Here is a 16,736-nt window from a genome sequence, read left to right on the forward strand (position 1 = left end):
GCTTGGAAGGAAAACAGTGAATATTATAAACAAGTACTCTTAATAGATTATTTATTGACCTATAGATTGCTATGTTTATAAAAGGTAAGAAACTTCATTGCCAACTGTTCATTTCATGGATTCAGGGGGTGGTGTGACTCTGCAGAGGTAATAATAGTCATGGCACCAGTGTGAAGGCCAAAAAAAGCCAGTGATTTAAAAATATTCTAACTTGCAGAGTATCCTTATTTTCTTGGTAAATTAGTGGGAATGTAATAAACACAGACATTTCCCATGTGATAACATAGACAGCTATAAAGCCTGTTTTCCTTAATCAGATTAACTTCCTCTGCAATATTTTGCAATTTTACACCCAGAAGGTCTGTTTGAGGAAATCTACAGTTACTGTATGACATGTTTAATTACTTTTGGAGAGTTCTTAAAATGCACTCCTTATTTTAAGCATTGGAACCAAATTAGTGACTTGATCTCCATCTGAGGTTATTACTCTGCCTGAAAAAACACTGCTTGGAGTGAAGCCTCTCTGGGTTCTGTGTACTCTTCTAAATTATTCAGATTTAACAGTTGCTGGGACCGCAGCTGAAACTTTTTAAGCTAAAACCTAGTTGTTAGTCTAGATTTAAAAACCCAAACAAACAAACCAGTCCCCAAAATACCTAGAATTACACCACCTTAGTTGTGTTCTAATGTTACCTCAACAAAAGGATCATGCTTGGATAAGAGAGTTTCATTTTTGTAATGTTTGTGGATGGTAGGGCTATGAGGACAAGGGGTTGTCATATGAAGGAGTAAAGTTTTCCCCCAGAGAAATTAGGAGCTCATAAAAATTGCAGGAGGTCAGTGCATTGGTGATTACACACTGAACTCAGCTGACCACCAGATGTTGTTAAAAGCCAGCTCTGGACCCAGAGGAAGGGCTTGAGCTGGGTTTGTGGATGGCCAGCCAAAAAGGGTTTATTATCAGAAGAAATGTGTCATTTTAAGGAACAATTATTAGCAGTGAAGGATGCTTTTATAATCACCCAGTTCAGTGAAGGGATGATCCTCAAGTCTGTATTGGAACAACTTGTGCATGATGAAAAGTTGCTCCATGTCACGGATTCTCCTGGTATCCCTGCTCAGAGTGGGGCTGGACTGGGGCTTGCACTAACTTAGGACGTGCCTAAGGCAGGGATCTGGGCTGCAGGCCTTGGTGTTCATCACCAGCACTCCTAAGTCTCTGGAGGAATGGGAATAAGCAGCTCCTGTCCCAAGCCCTATCCTGCCACTTAGGCAGCTTCTTGATTGCAGGTGGGGGGGAATTTAAGTTGTTCTCAGCCTCCAGGGGAAATTCAGCAAAGCTCACTGAGATTACCTCGGTTAATCTCTTATAATATGGTTATGCACAATGCCACATGCTGGACAGCTAAAGAAATCTTTGGGGAAGTGCTGATTCCACACCTCTGTCACTGATGGCTCCTGTTACCATGAACAATATTAGCAATACAAATAATTATTTGTTTGCTCTAATGAATTCTGTCTCACTCCACCTGTCTGCATTCTGCTTTAGCCTGTAAATCAGCCCAGGGACACAACCTTTGGGTTGTAGGGAGGCGACGGATGCTGGGGGACAGGACTTGTTCATTGCAGGTGGCACAAAGATTCTGATCACTGAATGCCATTAACTGTTGGCATTGGCAGCTTTGTGCCAGAGGTCGTGGCACAATTCCCAGACAGCATTTACTGCGGCTGAGCTGGCAGGGAATTAGTGACTTTTTTGGGGAGTAAGTAGTTTTTGGCTTTTGCAATTGTGCCACGGCCATGTAACATAATTAGGCTTTATTCCAGAGACTGGTAAAATTTTATCAGAAATCACAGTATATTTTTAAACTACTACTGCAGAAAGATTTCTTTAACATGCTGTTTGTGAATAACATGCTGTTTCTTACATCTTCTGTCACGCTTGTGGGATCAGTGTCCAGTCATGATTAAGACACTTTGGGTCTGAATTTCAGAACAAAAGCTGGAGTGTTTCTGTCACGTTTATTTATCTTTTGGATGAAATCAGACTCGATTCTGAGCCTGACCGCAGCAGTGCAGAGTGCACAGGTGTTCCTCAGGCTTTCTCAGGTGCATGGCAGGTGGCAGAGCTGGCAGAACCCCCAACCCTTCAGGTGCTCACAGCGGACAGACTGGCTCACCATCATTCCTTCTTTATTCCCACTGGAACACGAACCTGTGGGACCTACAGAGAGTATTAACTCGCTGTGCCCCCTCTCTCTCTGCAGGACGCCTACAACATGGCAGAGCTGCAGGTGTCCATCCAAGGCAGCCCGGCGTACTCCCTGCACAGGAGGAAGGAGCTGCCATTTGGGAATAATGGGAATGGGGGAAATGGGAATGGGAAATTGGGAAAAACGGGAATAATGGGAATGGGAATAACGGAAATGGGGAATTGAGAATGGGAATAACGGAAATGGGAATGGGAGAAATGGGAAAGATGGGAATTTGGGAATGGGAGAAATGGGAAAACCAGGAATAATGGGAATGGGGAAGCGGGAGACCTGTAGCTCCCCAAGGCTGCTCTTTGCAGTTCTGGAGGCAAAGGTGAGGCACAGTTTTTTATACTCCTGCTCTGGATTACCCCCACCCGGCCTTTTTTTCCTTGTTACAACAGGGATTGAGATTCCCACTAAGGAGGCACATTGGGCAGCAAAGGTGGGTAGGGGCTCACCTTGGGACATGCTGGACATCTGCATTTTGGTGTATAAACCTACTGGGAGGAATAAAGAGAGAATCTAGGGTATGCAGTTATTCACATACTGTGGTTAAGAAGCACAGGTCTTTTTTTATCACTGAAGTAATGCAGGACTCTTGAGGGATCCAGTGCACACAGGTGAGGTGAGCTGGAGCTGAGGGAAGCATGCTGGATATGCTGTTTCTGGTGCTTTGAGAGTTATTTGAAGAAAAAACCACCTTGTCTTTTTCTCATATAATGAAGTCCATGGTGTATTATATTGGTCTTGTTTCCCACAGAGCCCAGTGACAGCCCTGCTCACTGATCATAGTGCAGGTGCCAGTGCAGGGGTAGAGGAAAAGGAAAAAAGCAGAAGGATAACTGGAACTTCACTTACACTGTGCTGAAATCCCTTTATGCTGCCATACAAAGGCAGAAACTGGATTTAGGCATAACACATGAACCCAGCTGCTTACAACTACGTAATTTTCCTAAGGAAAACGCCAGGTGTGCTGGCTACATGCCTCAAAGGGGGCTGGTCAGGAATTTCAGTAGCAAGCACCACAGTACATCACAATCTCTCATTCCTAATGAGCTGCTAAACTGATCCTAAACCAGCCTGAACCGTGCCATTTGCATCTACAACTGTGTCCCTCATGTTTCCTTAATTCTCCTTTGATAGAATCATTGCAGGATATATCTGGGGACAGAGAAACATAGGGGAAAACTAACAGCAGTAGCAGGGGGTGGAATTTTATGCTCCAAATTAATCAGTCCCTTTTGGAAACCATTTAATGTCCAGCTACTAAGCCTGATTTTTCTTAAACTTGACAATATTTGGAAGAGAAAAGGTGCCACTAAATTAATTTTGATTTTTTTTTTTAATCAAGACCACTTGTACAGATAAATGGAGTACAATGCAGCAAACCCTAAATCGTAAGCTGTGCTGTTTCTTCTATGTATCATATGTAAATTATATCTATTATAATATGTAAACTATATGTAATATGTACATTATATATTATGAGCTAATAATATGAATATATCCTAGTTTCTAATAATGTTTCATTAAAACAAAGCATGAAACAATGTATTGTAACAGACACTGAAACTGCTTTGCTCAGTAGCTTGTTTTGGGAGGTCTGGCTTTTATTTTTATACACCTATGAAAACCCCTAAGTAGGTGAATGCTGTCCGCAGGCCAGCTCAGTTTGCATGTTTCCCAAACGAGAAATGTTCACACAGTACCTTGTTCTCATGTGCACTTGTGCCACTCTCTGGAAAATCCTGAGCACACCATTAAGCACTGTTACACACTGCAGGCGCTGGGCATTGTCCTCTGGAAAACCTAAATCCGGTTTTTACTCTCACTCAATGGTTTTGGTTCACAGACAGTACAATCTCTGTGATTTTATAATTTTACTGACACATTTATTTGCCTGAGAGGAAACCTTGGCTGAAACATCTTGCGGTGTTCACCAGTCCAGTCTGCCAGCTCCTGTATTCCATCATCTCAGCAGTCACAAACAGGCTATGGAAAATGAACTAAATATATATAATATGCACAAAAATCTGTTCCTTCCTGAAACAGCAATAAGTTTGTCTTCATACCTTGTGTTCTTCCCATACCTATGGACATGCTGGCGCTTTGGCTGGTTTTAATTTAATTTAGCCTGTAAGCTCCTTGGGGCCAGCACTGTCTTTATTTGCCTGTGAAGTGTCCTGCCTATCTCAGGCACCATATAAATAATAAACCAGCCTTCTGTCCCGGCTGTCTGTGCCTTGTTTGTGTTTAAGGATGACTGAAGAGTGGACTCTGTTGAATTATTTCTCTCTCACTTTTGATCAGGTGCTTCCACAGATGTGAGTCATGGGTACTGTGCTGCCTAAAAAGCCTCTGCTGGTGGGCTCATCATCCAGTTACCCACCCAGAAAAACATTTTGGGTTTCCCCAGGGGAACGAGACATCATCAAAGCTGTTCCTCCACCCCTGAGGAACTGGTCCCTGGGTGAGAGTGACAACAAGCACAAGTGGTGCCCAGGAACCCTAAAGGTGACAAACATGGGGCACACAGAGCAGCCACAGAGCTGCTGACGTTCTGATGTCCCAGTGCTGTTCCAAATGTTGCTGCCCTGCTGCTTCCCTGTTACAGCTGTGGCCCTACTCTGTAACCAAACATGGAAACAACAGCCCCAGAGCCTCGGAGCTTCCTCTGCACTGACAGTGAGCCCCACCTTGTACAGAACATAAGAGACTAAAACAAAGGGCAGGAAACATTTCCAAACTCCTCTAGGAGCTTGTGTCGATACAATATCAGTAATAGGACCCACTCATTTGCAGCTGTCATGCCCTATTAAAGCCTACTCTTCCTCTTTCCAGAGATAACTAATTAGTTCACTTAATTTATCTGTTTTAATTTGCATGCTGCTCTTTTAATTACTGTGCAATTGCTGAAATCATATCCTCACTTGTTCTGCATTTGCACAGGCACACACAAATATTTCAGTGCCTCTGCAGAAAGGCTTATCCCAGCACTGCCTTGGCTCCCAGGGAGAACAGCTGGCTTTCCACAGAAAGCTTTGGGTCAGGGGGGATGGAAAAATATTGAATAAAAAAACCCCATTGGGTCCCTAGGTAGTGGGATTTGCAGTAATCTAGTACTTTTATTAATCTTCTTCCATGTTCTTTACAGACTTTAAACATATAGTAAGAACATTTTATTTAGCATAAAATGTTTGTAAAGGTCTGAAATTTAAATAGTCATGTGGATATTAGTATTTAATCTGGCTGCCTGTCAACTACATTAATCTTGGTGTTCTTCCCCTGTTAAAGTAACATTCCAAGTATATAACATAGAGCCAAGCCGTAGGAAAGCTGATTGCCCTTAGGTCTGACCTACTGACCAGCAGGTTTAGGAGGGAAAACAGGGCTGTAAAGAAGCAGGATTAGGTGGGCAGAAGAAAGTTGAACATTTTCTTAATTACAAGAATGCTAAAACCCATGGCCTTCTCCTGGGGATTTAAATGAGGGAGTTCCCTGGAGCACAGAATCCCCTCTCATGTGACTCACATCCCATCAATTACATTAATCTCTAATTAATGCTGGTGACAATCTCCCCCCAGCCCCTTTAGACCAGTCCTACACATGGGCAGTTTTATGTCCAGCTCTGCACATCCTGCAGCTCCTGCCACACGAGTCACATCAGGACACCCTACTGCACAGACAGCCCTTGAAATGTGCTTCTGCACTCCCAAAGAATGCACCTTTCTGTTCATTAAAAATACTAACCTTGAGCTACAATGTGGAAACAAGCAGGTCCCTGGTGGTCAAAGCATTTAATATATGATTTTATATTGATATAATACACATAATAATGAGAGAAATAATATTTACATGGATATACTGCCTCAGTCTACTGACCTTACTGGAGCTGACATGCATAGGGTGATGACTGATAAAAGTCATGGCTGGTACGTTTAGCTTCTAACAAAGGAAGCCCAGCAAGCTGTTAAAACACAAAGGTGATTCCAAAAGTCAGTGCTATACACAATATAATGAGCTTGAGAAGCCAAAACTTGCTTGGGAAAAATATTTTGCTTTCCTGCATATGGACTGAAACAAAGCTCATTCCCAAACCAGGTCTTTCTCAGCCCATCCCAACATAAAAACAAGCAAAAAAAGTGACTTTCAAATTACACAATTTATTTAGTATACAATAGTCATTACATCTCTTTACAACAACATATTATAAAATAACTATGTTAGATCCCACCAGCAGAACACTGAAACAAGAAATTAAAATACATTTATGGATCTCAAAGGCTTTTCTCTCCTAAAAAAGTCCTGGCTCCTTGATAGCATTTTGTCTCCGCAATCTAAAAAACTGTAATTTGTACCACAATCCCACTGATCACATGCAGCACCAAGTCCTTGTGGCCACCAAGGAGCACACAGGAGGAGCCTGTCCCTGCCATTCCCCCTGCTGGGGGTACCTCAGGAATGGGAGGTGCAGCCCCTCCCAGGCCTTGTCTCAAACAGGGCGGGGAGGAGCTGCTCCCTCAGAGCTGGGAACTGCCCTCTTGGATTTACTGTTTGAAGCAGGCTGGTGTCTGAATGCTGCACTACAGTCCCTGGAATAACCCTTAGTGTTGAACTTTTCTGATAATCTCTCATAATGCATCTTTCTGTATAAAAAAACCCCAAACAAACCAGATTGCACTTGGTAGTTTCCATGAAAAGGTTAAATTTCTCCTTTGGCAATATTAGAAACTGCATTTTTGAAAGAAGTTTGTTTAAAAATAATTACTGTTCCTGTCAGGATTTCTTAGTCTCAGCTAAGAAATTACCTAGAAGTAAATTCTGCAGACAACAGGTTATCACTGAGCCTGGGAAATCCTCCCTTCCACCAAAGGAAGTCACTGCACCTCTCCAGAGAGATCCAATTGCATTCTAGAACAAGCCATACAGCCCAGACATCTTTTACCTTTTGTGTGCTTGTTTTCAGTTACTGAAGGCACTCACTGAGGGATTCACTGACCCAGGCTTGCAGCAAGAACCATGCATCATTACAGGCCTAATTAAAGTTTTAATACTGATTAAAATGTTATATTATTGTATTATGTTAAACTGCAGTGGTCTCCAACCTCATTAAAGCATACAGGCTAGGAATTACTCAAGAGTTTCAGCTGCTCAGTGTAACAACCCAGCTCCTGTCAGCATGTGATTTAACACAGCCTGGCTACAGCACAGCCTTCTGTGCCACAGAGAAAGGCAAAAGGATGTTGAACATTGTTTAATGAGTATTTACTGAATATAAAATTGTTTGAGCATGTGACATAACCATCTCCATCTCTTTGGTAATTTACCTTGGTACAACTGAAAGGGAAAACACTTAAATCATTTGGAATTGGAGCCCAGCTCAGTTGTGACAGCTAATCTCATTACACATCTTGATTAAATTAAATGTGGAGTTTGCTATCTGTAGCACTTTAAGTTTCCCATCATTAGAAATTAATTACAGTGGTAATTACTATAACTGAGTTATTTGCACAGGCCACAAACAGTCTTATAGGTGTTCAAATGTTAATTCAACCTGGGCCTAGAGGCACTTGATTATTACAATTCTGTTTTTCTTAACAAACAAATGAGCCTAGTGGATGTCTAATTCAAGATGGAGAGTACTGTGAGGCTTCCAAATTTGATGTTTGATTTCAATCTAAAACCAAAGCAGTGCTAAAAACACAGCAAAAGTTATATGGTACCTTCATAACACTTAGAAATCCAATACAAAGCACAAAGTTCCGGCTGGTAAAAAGACAAAGAGTACAAACAAACCACAAAATTCTCAGCATTGAGGTTTGGCTTCACTTAATCTTCCACATCATTTGAAAATACTGGTAGTCTCTGTTTTAGGCTAAAGAAAAAGGACACAGTGATTTTGTGCTAAAATATAGAGCTTTGTGTCTGAAATAATACAAAACAAAGCTCTACTATCTGAATGTATTTGAAATACTGGTTTCCTGCTGCTTTAGAGATGAGTTTTTCTTTTGTCCAATTTTGCTATCCTAGTGGGATTCATACAAGGAGAAAAAGGATCCCCTATAGCTCAGAAAGTATATACAGGAAAGTGTTCTGAGAATCCAAACTGAGAAATTTGGATTTTTGTTTGTTCTGAGTATTTTACAAGGATACAAACATGCAACATGTATCAAGCATGCTCCAGCCTTTTTTTCTCACTAAAAATACATAACACTCCATCATTAAACACTTAATGTTATAAACCAGTTTGTTTCTGATCACTAAAAATGCTGGACCAAAGATTAGTTTTCTTCAAAATTGTTTGCTTAATCCGCACTCACTGATTCTGCAATCACACTCACAAAACTGGAAACTCATATCCACATACATTCCCAAAGAATTCAAAAAAGAGGCACTGAAAGAGCACAGGGATCTGTCAAAAAGGATCAGACTGTAAGACAAAGCTTCATTTTGTGACTATGTTTAGGATTCACAAAGGCAACACTTACTCAGGGCAGGAGCAGCATGGGCTGCTTTCATTGCATTTCTACCATTTGAGAGGAAAATCGGAACTGCTGAGCAGATTCACAGGCTGGGACTCAGCAGTGCTCCTACTGCTGCCCTGGTCTTCCAATCAGTTAAACTGGGAAACAATTACAACCTAAATATTCTGAGGGTCAGAATTTAAATCAAAATAGTCCTTGCTAGCATTTATTTATGAATTTATGAAAATTCTGGCAACATCAATAATGTTATCAAAATTAAACTGTCTAAAAAAAGAGTCACAGTAATTAAACAAAAAAACATTGGTGAAAAATGTCTTACAAATGTAACCTGTTTGTAAACTTCATCTGCATTTCCTAATGTGGTCCTAGCAGTGAAATACTGAACTTGAAGTCACGGTTGGAAATGTTATTTATGCTTGGCAAGTTTGTAAACGTGGAATGTTTTGTTCTGAAACACCCTGGTGAAGTGCATGGTGTAAGAAGGAAGGTTTTTTTTAATCTCCTCGCAGAAGCGAGGATACAATGAAGGTTTCAAATCAGGTTCATTCTCTCCCAAGCCATCCATGATCTGCAATGAAATGGAACAGATGGGTGAAATTTCTTTAGCCAACTCACAGTTCCAGGCAATAAGAAGTTCATAAAAACCTTCACAATACATTCACTAGGTCAGGCTGGCCAGGTTTGTTCACAGTATGAAACAAGTGGGAGGAAGAAAACAGCTTTAAAGCAGTAAGACATTGTCTCTAAACGGATAAAGCTGCTTTGTCAGAGGTCCAGATCTGCTTGGGCTTGTGCAGCCTGCTCTGCCTCCAGCTCAGCCCCAGAAATGCCTGAGAACCCCCCTGACACTGAGTGGTAACAGAACCACACCTCAGGGAACTGAAGTTCTGAAGTATTTTACACCTTGGAGCCTACTCTGCTTGTGTGCTCCTAACCTGCAGCTCATCAGGAAGTGATTACTTATCCTGCCCAGACTGAGATTCCCCCTTTTTATTCCCAAATACCCTTAAGAGCAAGCAGTGTTAATCTGGCCATTTTGAGGTTGTCTAAAGGCCCCAGCAGGTTTTCCTTCCCACAGTGCAAACACACTGAGCCACCTCAGCTCTCAGTAGCTGGGTGTCAGAGCCAAGTCAAGCTCTGTGTTTTGCACCTTGCTCTGCGTGTCACACTCACGTGGCCGTTGGCGACGTCGAGCAGGTCGCGCAGGCGGCAGCCCCGGCTGTGCCTCCTCTCGTAGCAGATGCTGTCCTCCAGGATCACGTAGTCCGTGCCAAAGGAGCGCAGGATGCCGTGCACCTCCCCCGGAGACCGCTTGGCATAGATCTGGTAGATCTGCACAACAAGGGAACTCAGCTCCAACACACACCACAGCACCCCTCACTGCTGCTCTGTTTGCTCTGTCCTCTATCTTGAGCAAACAAAGAACTGGGACTGAGAAACCATGTGAATGAGATATTATAGAAACAACCTATAAATGCTTTATTCAGTAAAATCTCCGTGTGGAGATGTGTGTTATGGTGAGGATGCTGCTGGCTACACATCACATGATGGTGCTGTCAGGCTTTGAGAATGTCTCAAGTCCAGAGAAGGGTAGGTGAAAACAGCCTCCCAGCTCCATGTGCAGTTTCTCAAGGTGGTTTCTATATCAAATGCTGTGTGCTGCTCTGGGAACTGAAGGGAGTATCAGGGAATGCTCCATGTGGGTTTAACAGTCCAAGTGGGCACCAGGACCTACTGATGCCACAGTAGCCAAACCAGTGCCCTTGGGACTAGCTGGGTACTCAGGCACACAGCTGCTCAGACACTCACCAGCTGCCAGAAGTGAGTCAGGAGATCCCAAAGCAGTTAAATCCTGGGCCTGTGCCTGACAGTAAGTTACTCCATGAGTAAAGCATGTGATGTTTTTTGCAGTGTGCCATGAGGACATTACTGTTTTCTGGAGTGGAGTCAGTGACATGGGCAAGGATTACTATAAAAAAATCAGAAATCTCTTACCTGCTTTGTTCTCTCTCTCAGATTCTTATCCTCATAGTGGGGATGGTTGGTTAAGGTCCGTCCAGTGCACAGTTTGACTCCTGCCAACAGCTGCATGCTCCCAGCAAACACTGCTGTGTTTGGAGTGTTTGACCTAAACAAACGTTGATAAGTCTGAGGAAGTCTCTGCAGGGGCATTTCTGCAATGCTTGTGACAGATCAGAAGGAAAAAAAAGACTGCAAAAGTATTTTTCTGCTTCTCCTCTATTCAGGAAGCAAACTGTTCAAGCAACTGTGTTTTCTTCAAATGCCAAGTGGATAAATCATGATAAGAACTGCAAATAAAAAATACACTAACCACTATGAGGAAATCTAAGGAAAACATGATCTATTTCTGTTTCATATATATCTCAGGTTCATAAAGCCTCTGAATATTTATAGGTTTCTATTTTCTAATTCTTTTAATATTTCAAGAAACTTATTTGGACTTAAGATTCAGTCTGATATATATAAGGTACTTTACATAAAATGAATTATTTAATCTGAATGGTAAAACTTTCTGTTCTTGTCCTGGCATTCACCATTTACTTGGAAAAAAAACTTTGTTCCATGAGACATTACTCTTCCTATTCTGACAACTGTGGGAGAGAAACTATGAAAAAAGACATCCCAGTTGCAAAAAAGCTGGGGCAGGGGGATGCAGAAGATGTCAGAACAATGCTGTCACTTTTTGTTACTGTAACCTTTGAAATTCCAAATAGCAGTCCTGGTATCTCAAGATCACTCAGGTACCAATAATGAAAATAAGTATTTTTGCTCACCCTCTTCCCAACAAGCTTACAATCTAAAATATTTGCAAAGACACAACAGAAGGGTAGAGCAAAAGAAAGAGTAAAAATGCCAGGCAATGGACACTCCTGTAATCAGGCTAATTGGAACTGGCCATAGTATGCTGAAGTGTCTTCTAGTGCTTAGTAGGCACATAACCATGGAAGGGTCTGTGAAGACTAAACTGACAGAAAGCAGCACACATTAAATCAACTAAAATGAAATTAGAATGTGAATAGGTGCCTAACATCCCCATGCAGACACTCAAGTACTCCAGTAACTGTGACACTTTGGGGTGCACTTCAGGGAGCCTTGGAAACTGCACTACACACTCAGTCATCTTTAAGCTCCATGATCAGCTTGAAAATGTTGAGACAAGTATTAAATTTTATTATCGCCTTTCAAGAGATTATGCTTAGCAAATGAATTAATAATTACAAACCCTTCCTAAAAAATCTTGCACTGGTACATTAATCTCGTCTAGGAAGGCCAGAGATAGTATTTCAATAGGTCAGTTTAACTTTCCTGATAGACCAGTCCTTCAGCACTTTATAAAACCAATTTCATTTTAAAGTCTGAAAATATTTAATCTCTTAAGAAATTATTTATTACTTAAAATATTCAAAGCCACAAGTGTCCTGAAGTACATGTTCCATTAAAATAAATTAATTCCTATTAGAATTTAGCACTATGCAAATAGGATGGCCCTGACAGGCTGTCAGGCAGGACTCATCCCTGGAGCTGTGGGAAAGCACAAGTCTGTAGGACTAAGCTGCAAAGGACACGGGCTGGACTCACAGAGGGACTGGGGAGAGCTTAGACACCCAAATAAAAATGATGATTCTTAAAGCATCTTCAACATGTTTCTGTGTTTATGCCTAGGCCAGGAAACTTCTAATGTGACAAGTAGGTTTCTGTGGTTGTTCAAGATTAGTTCAAATTTTAAAATCTGACTGACCTTACCAAGGCAACCCTGCTCTTCTGATTGCAGATTTGCATCATAATGGGCTCTGTAGCAGATTCAAACTTTCTTAAATCCACACACACAGCCCCTCCCAACAAGGACCAGAGGCAAAACCACAGGAAAAAAAGCAAACAAACAAAAAAGCCCAACCAGCCTGCAGGCTCTTTTCTTTAAAACAAAAGCTAAAGGGTGATAGTGCCCTTTATTAATAACCTACTGGTAAAAATGCTTGTCAAAAATGTAGAATCACAGAACACACTGAGTTGGGAGGGACCCCCAGGGCTCATCCGGTCCAACCCCTGTCCCTGCAGACCCCCAGCAATCTCCCCTGTCCATCCCTGGTGTCCAAACCCTCCTGGAGCTCCGGCAGCCTCAGGGCTGTGCCCATTCCCTGGGAGCCTGGGCAGTGCCAGCACCTCTGGGGGAAGCAGAACCTTTCCCTGATCTCCAGCCCAACCCTGCTCTGATCACAGGGAGCAGAGATTGGAGCTGCAGCCCCCAGTGAATGTGCCCTCAGGAAATGGACCATGCAGAAGATTCAGGGCTCCAATCCTCCCCCTTCCAAAAGCATTCACTCCTGCCCAGAAGGGGTGAAATACAGCTGAGTTGCATTCTTTACTAGACAGAAAGAGTTTTGCCAGCACTTCCTGCTCTCCCTATCCCTTGCAGACAATCAAGTGACCCTTGCTTGCTTTTCAAACAACTGCCTTAAGTGCTTTGGTCGGGGGTGGAGTTTAAGATCTGCTGTTCCAGGTAAAGGCAGATGTTTCCCTGAGATTTACAGGTTTGAAGTCCTAGGAAATGATATTCCTTCAGACACATCACTGTCCATGCTTTACTGGCCAGCTCAGGTGTTCCCAGACCAGCAGGAGCTGCTGGAACCCCTCTTTCCCTGTGCTGCAGTGGCAGTGCCTGGAGCACAAGTGCTGGATTTCAGTGCCCTGGGCAGAGAGCTGGGAGGTGACCCTGGGAGGTGACCCAGAGCCCCAGGCAGTGTCTGCCCTGTCCAATTCCCTCCCCATGAGCTCTTGTGGGTGCCACTGCTGAGTTCTGGGGACACAGGAGCCCTGAGGAGCATTCCCAGGGCCAGCATGGCTCCTGCATGCCAGGGATGCTCCTGCCTGAGCCGGGCACCACCGCAGGGCTCTGCAGCCAGGGCACCTCCTGCTGCAAACCCTGAATGACACTTCTCTATTACTCTAAAACCAAACCACTTTTACAACTGTCTGAGCAAATGATGTATAAAATGAAAGGATAATTTGTTTTTATAGCTCTCTGCCAAGCTCCATACCACACTGCCCAACCTGCAAACAATTTATTCTCTAGGAAATGTCACTAAATAATGACAAGGACTTACAGGTCAAACTGATTTACATTATATAATTTAAATGCTATTCCAAGCAGACCTGATGGCATTTTGAACAAATAATCTCATTTATTTTTGAAGCTCTAAGCTTTCAACAAGTTAATTACAGCTGAGCTAATGGGTAAACTAAGCACTATATTATAGTGTAGGAACCTTTTCTTTACCTTACACTTAAGAATTTAGAGAATTATGTAAATACAAAAGAATAACTCATTAAAAATAAAAGGGTTTTACAGGAAGTACTTGCACAGACTCTGAAAGTGGTAGCAATTCTTTCTCTTAAAATACTAAAGAATTATTGTGAGCTGGTTTTAGGAAGCACTAAGAAAGAAATGGCCAACACTGCAATTACAGGTTACATCATCAGAAATAAAATGGCTATTTCTAGTAGAAGTCCTCCAGACTTGAACCCTGTAATTGACTTTCAAAGCCATAAAATCTAACAAGTCACAGATTATTCCTTTACTAGTGCCTGAGTATGGTATGAATCAACAAAGTGAAAGGATTTGAGAAAAGGAGATTCTGAAGAATATGCCATGATAGATTTTTCTTTTTCTTTAAAAGAAAATCTTTTTATTTGCAGAATGCAATATTAAAACATCACAGATTTAGCTGCAGATGATAGGCAGTAAAGCATATTCAGGCACACTGTCATGGTTCTTTTTTTTCCCTCTGGTTTAGAAAGACTGAAGATTGCAAAAATGGAAAACGACAGTCACAAAGAAAGAGCAACAAGATGTGAATCCCAGCTTCAATTTTATGCATGCAGATTATGCTCACATAAAGGAGTGCACCTACACAGCTGGTATAAACCTACTTCTCAGGCACTCTCAGGTTCATGCCTAAAATTTACTCACATGTCTGTCCAACAAAAGAATTATTTAAGAACAATAATTAAAAAAAAAAGTGTAATATTGCCTTTAAAGTCTGGAACACGAACTGATTTCAGTGTAATTACCCTTGAAAATCAGGAATGTAAGTAACAGAGTTAAACTTTAAAGCTGGCTTGAAATTAAAATATAGCCATTAATAGAAATTAGTATAAATTACTAAGAAAGAACTGCCATTGAAACATGGGTGTTTCATTTGCATAGCCTTAGGAACTTTTTGGAAATTTGTGGGGTTTCCACTAATATAAAAATTTGCCTGCTTGTCCCCACACCTGGTTCAGCTACAGCTGACATCCAACCATGCTCTGCTGAATCTCAGTCTCAGTTAACTTTTCCATTTTTTTGGCTGTTGCCCAAGATTTTTAAGAACTTTTTTTGGTGAGTTTTGGCAACTGCTACTGATATATTCCACAACTGTAGACAGATTTCCCCTTTAAAGGCAGAAGACATTGCTTCTTTAGCACTTACCAGGAGTAAACAGAGTAGGGAAGTTCACGCTATTGATTTGCTCATTCTACTGATATTCTTCCCCATCTCACAAATGAGCATGTTGTTCCTGTTGTCTTAGGGAGAAAGACCAAAACTAAGAATTTTAATGTACCTCCCAGCTGGGAACAGAACTGTGAACTATCCCTGGAGCATTGGATTCTTGACTTTTTTGTTGGAAAAAAGCGAAGAAAATGAGATGGTGGGTAGGAAAAAAGCAGAAGACTGGGATGTGGAGGATCATTATGTAAAAAATTGTGCTCTGCAATTGTACAGATACAAAGCCACAGATCTTCCTGAAAATGCTATGGCAATTTTAGTGAGGGGAAGAGTAAGAAATGCATCTGCAGACACTTCACAGGGGACAGACTAATAGTTGGTCATTATTCAGATTGTGTATTTGGACAAGTTAATATGCATTTAGAGCTAAGCGGACAGAAGGGTTTTCTTGTTGTGGAGAGATTGCAAGACAGATGAGTTATTCCTAATTCACTGCTATACATGACAAATTAGAGCTTTTCATACTGAGTTTTAATAATGAATGATTAGTTCCTGACACCAGCCTTGACAGGTCATTAACTACAGAACAACCATCAAGTGTTAGTAAAGTAAAAGTGTTCTCTTACACATCAAACTTAACAAAATCTGTCCCACTTTGAGAAACTTACCATAAATTTTGTTGACTGGTATTTAAAGCATAGATAATTAACTCTTCTTCACAGGAATAATATTTCTAAGTACAATAAATTCTAAGTAAAAAAATGCCCCTCTGTAATTGTCTGTCATGACTTGGAACGAAAAGATGACAAGGACCAGTTTAGCATTCTCAGCATTAAGAACACATGAAAAATTATTCTCATTGGAGCCAGTCAAATCCAGTTCATGGCTGGGAATAACTCCACATGCATATTTTATGTATAAATCTATATATAACTCTATATATTGCACACAGGAGACCTGAACTATCAGACATTTACCATCTTTTAATAAAACAGTAGTGCTAAATGGAACTGGCTGGTAAACATTAGTCACAAAAACATGTCAATAAGGCTGCAAAGATTCTAAATGATGGAAAAAATCATGGCCTGCTTTCAAAATAAGTCAGTGAAGGCTTGTAATATATTTTACTTCTAAATTACTCCTTCTATTTTATGGATTAAAGAAATACAACATTATGGAGGGTAAATATGTTGCTATGGGGAGAAGAGGCTGGGTGACTGGTTTCACTGAAGTTCATTGCATATGAAGGAAATACTCCAAGGAAATACTTCAAACAGTTCAATATTTAATGTTGTATATTCAGATTTACTTTCAGAATGTTTTCCTCTAAAACATGAAACCAATTTTCTTTTTTTCTAAATAATTGCTGGAGTTGCAAATAAATACAAGTCCCAAGGATCTCCCTGTTCAGAAACTTAACCTGAAAGTTTTTAGTGGCTGCTCTATGTTAATAGAGAACATATCCCTTCAGTTCACAGCCCTCCAGAG

The 16,736-nt window shown here is 41.3% G+C and overlaps 2 protein-coding genes across 2 annotated transcripts in view; one reads left to right on the forward strand and one right to left on the reverse strand.

Annotated features, from left to right (window-relative positions):
* The window catches only part of LOC102040055 (neural-cadherin-like), a 47,546-nt gene extending 42,735 nt beyond the window's left edge, over positions 1-4,811 (forward strand). Inside the window, exons 33-35 of the mRNA XM_014309162.1 lie at positions 2,268-2,344; positions 4,566-4,579; positions 4,672-4,811. Of these exons, the coding sequence (XP_014164637.1) occupies positions 2,268-2,344; positions 4,566-4,579; positions 4,672-4,811 (231 nt within the window). The remainder of the gene's footprint in view (positions 1-2,267; positions 2,345-4,565; positions 4,580-4,671) is intronic.
* Positions 4,812-6,398: 1,587 nt separating this feature from the next.
* Positions 6,399-16,736, reverse strand: part of DPY19L3 (dpy-19 like C-mannosyltransferase 3) — a 34,079-nt gene continuing 23,741 nt past the window's right edge. Inside the window, exons 16-18 of the mRNA XM_005426249.2 lie at positions 10,736-10,868; positions 9,914-10,072; positions 6,399-9,308 (exon numbers count right to left, since the gene is read on the reverse strand). Coding sequence (XP_005426306.1) covers positions 9,147-9,308; positions 9,914-10,072; positions 10,736-10,868 — 454 coding nt within the window. The 3' untranslated portion in view covers positions 6,399-9,146. The remainder of the gene's footprint in view (positions 9,309-9,913; positions 10,073-10,735; positions 10,869-16,736) is intronic.

This window comes from Geospiza fortis, unplaced genomic scaffold (assembly GCF_000277835.1).
Source record: "Geospiza fortis unplaced genomic scaffold, GeoFor_1.0 scaffold79, whole genome shotgun sequence".
Lineage (NCBI taxonomy): Eukaryota > Metazoa > Chordata > Aves > Passeriformes > Thraupidae > Geospiza > Geospiza fortis.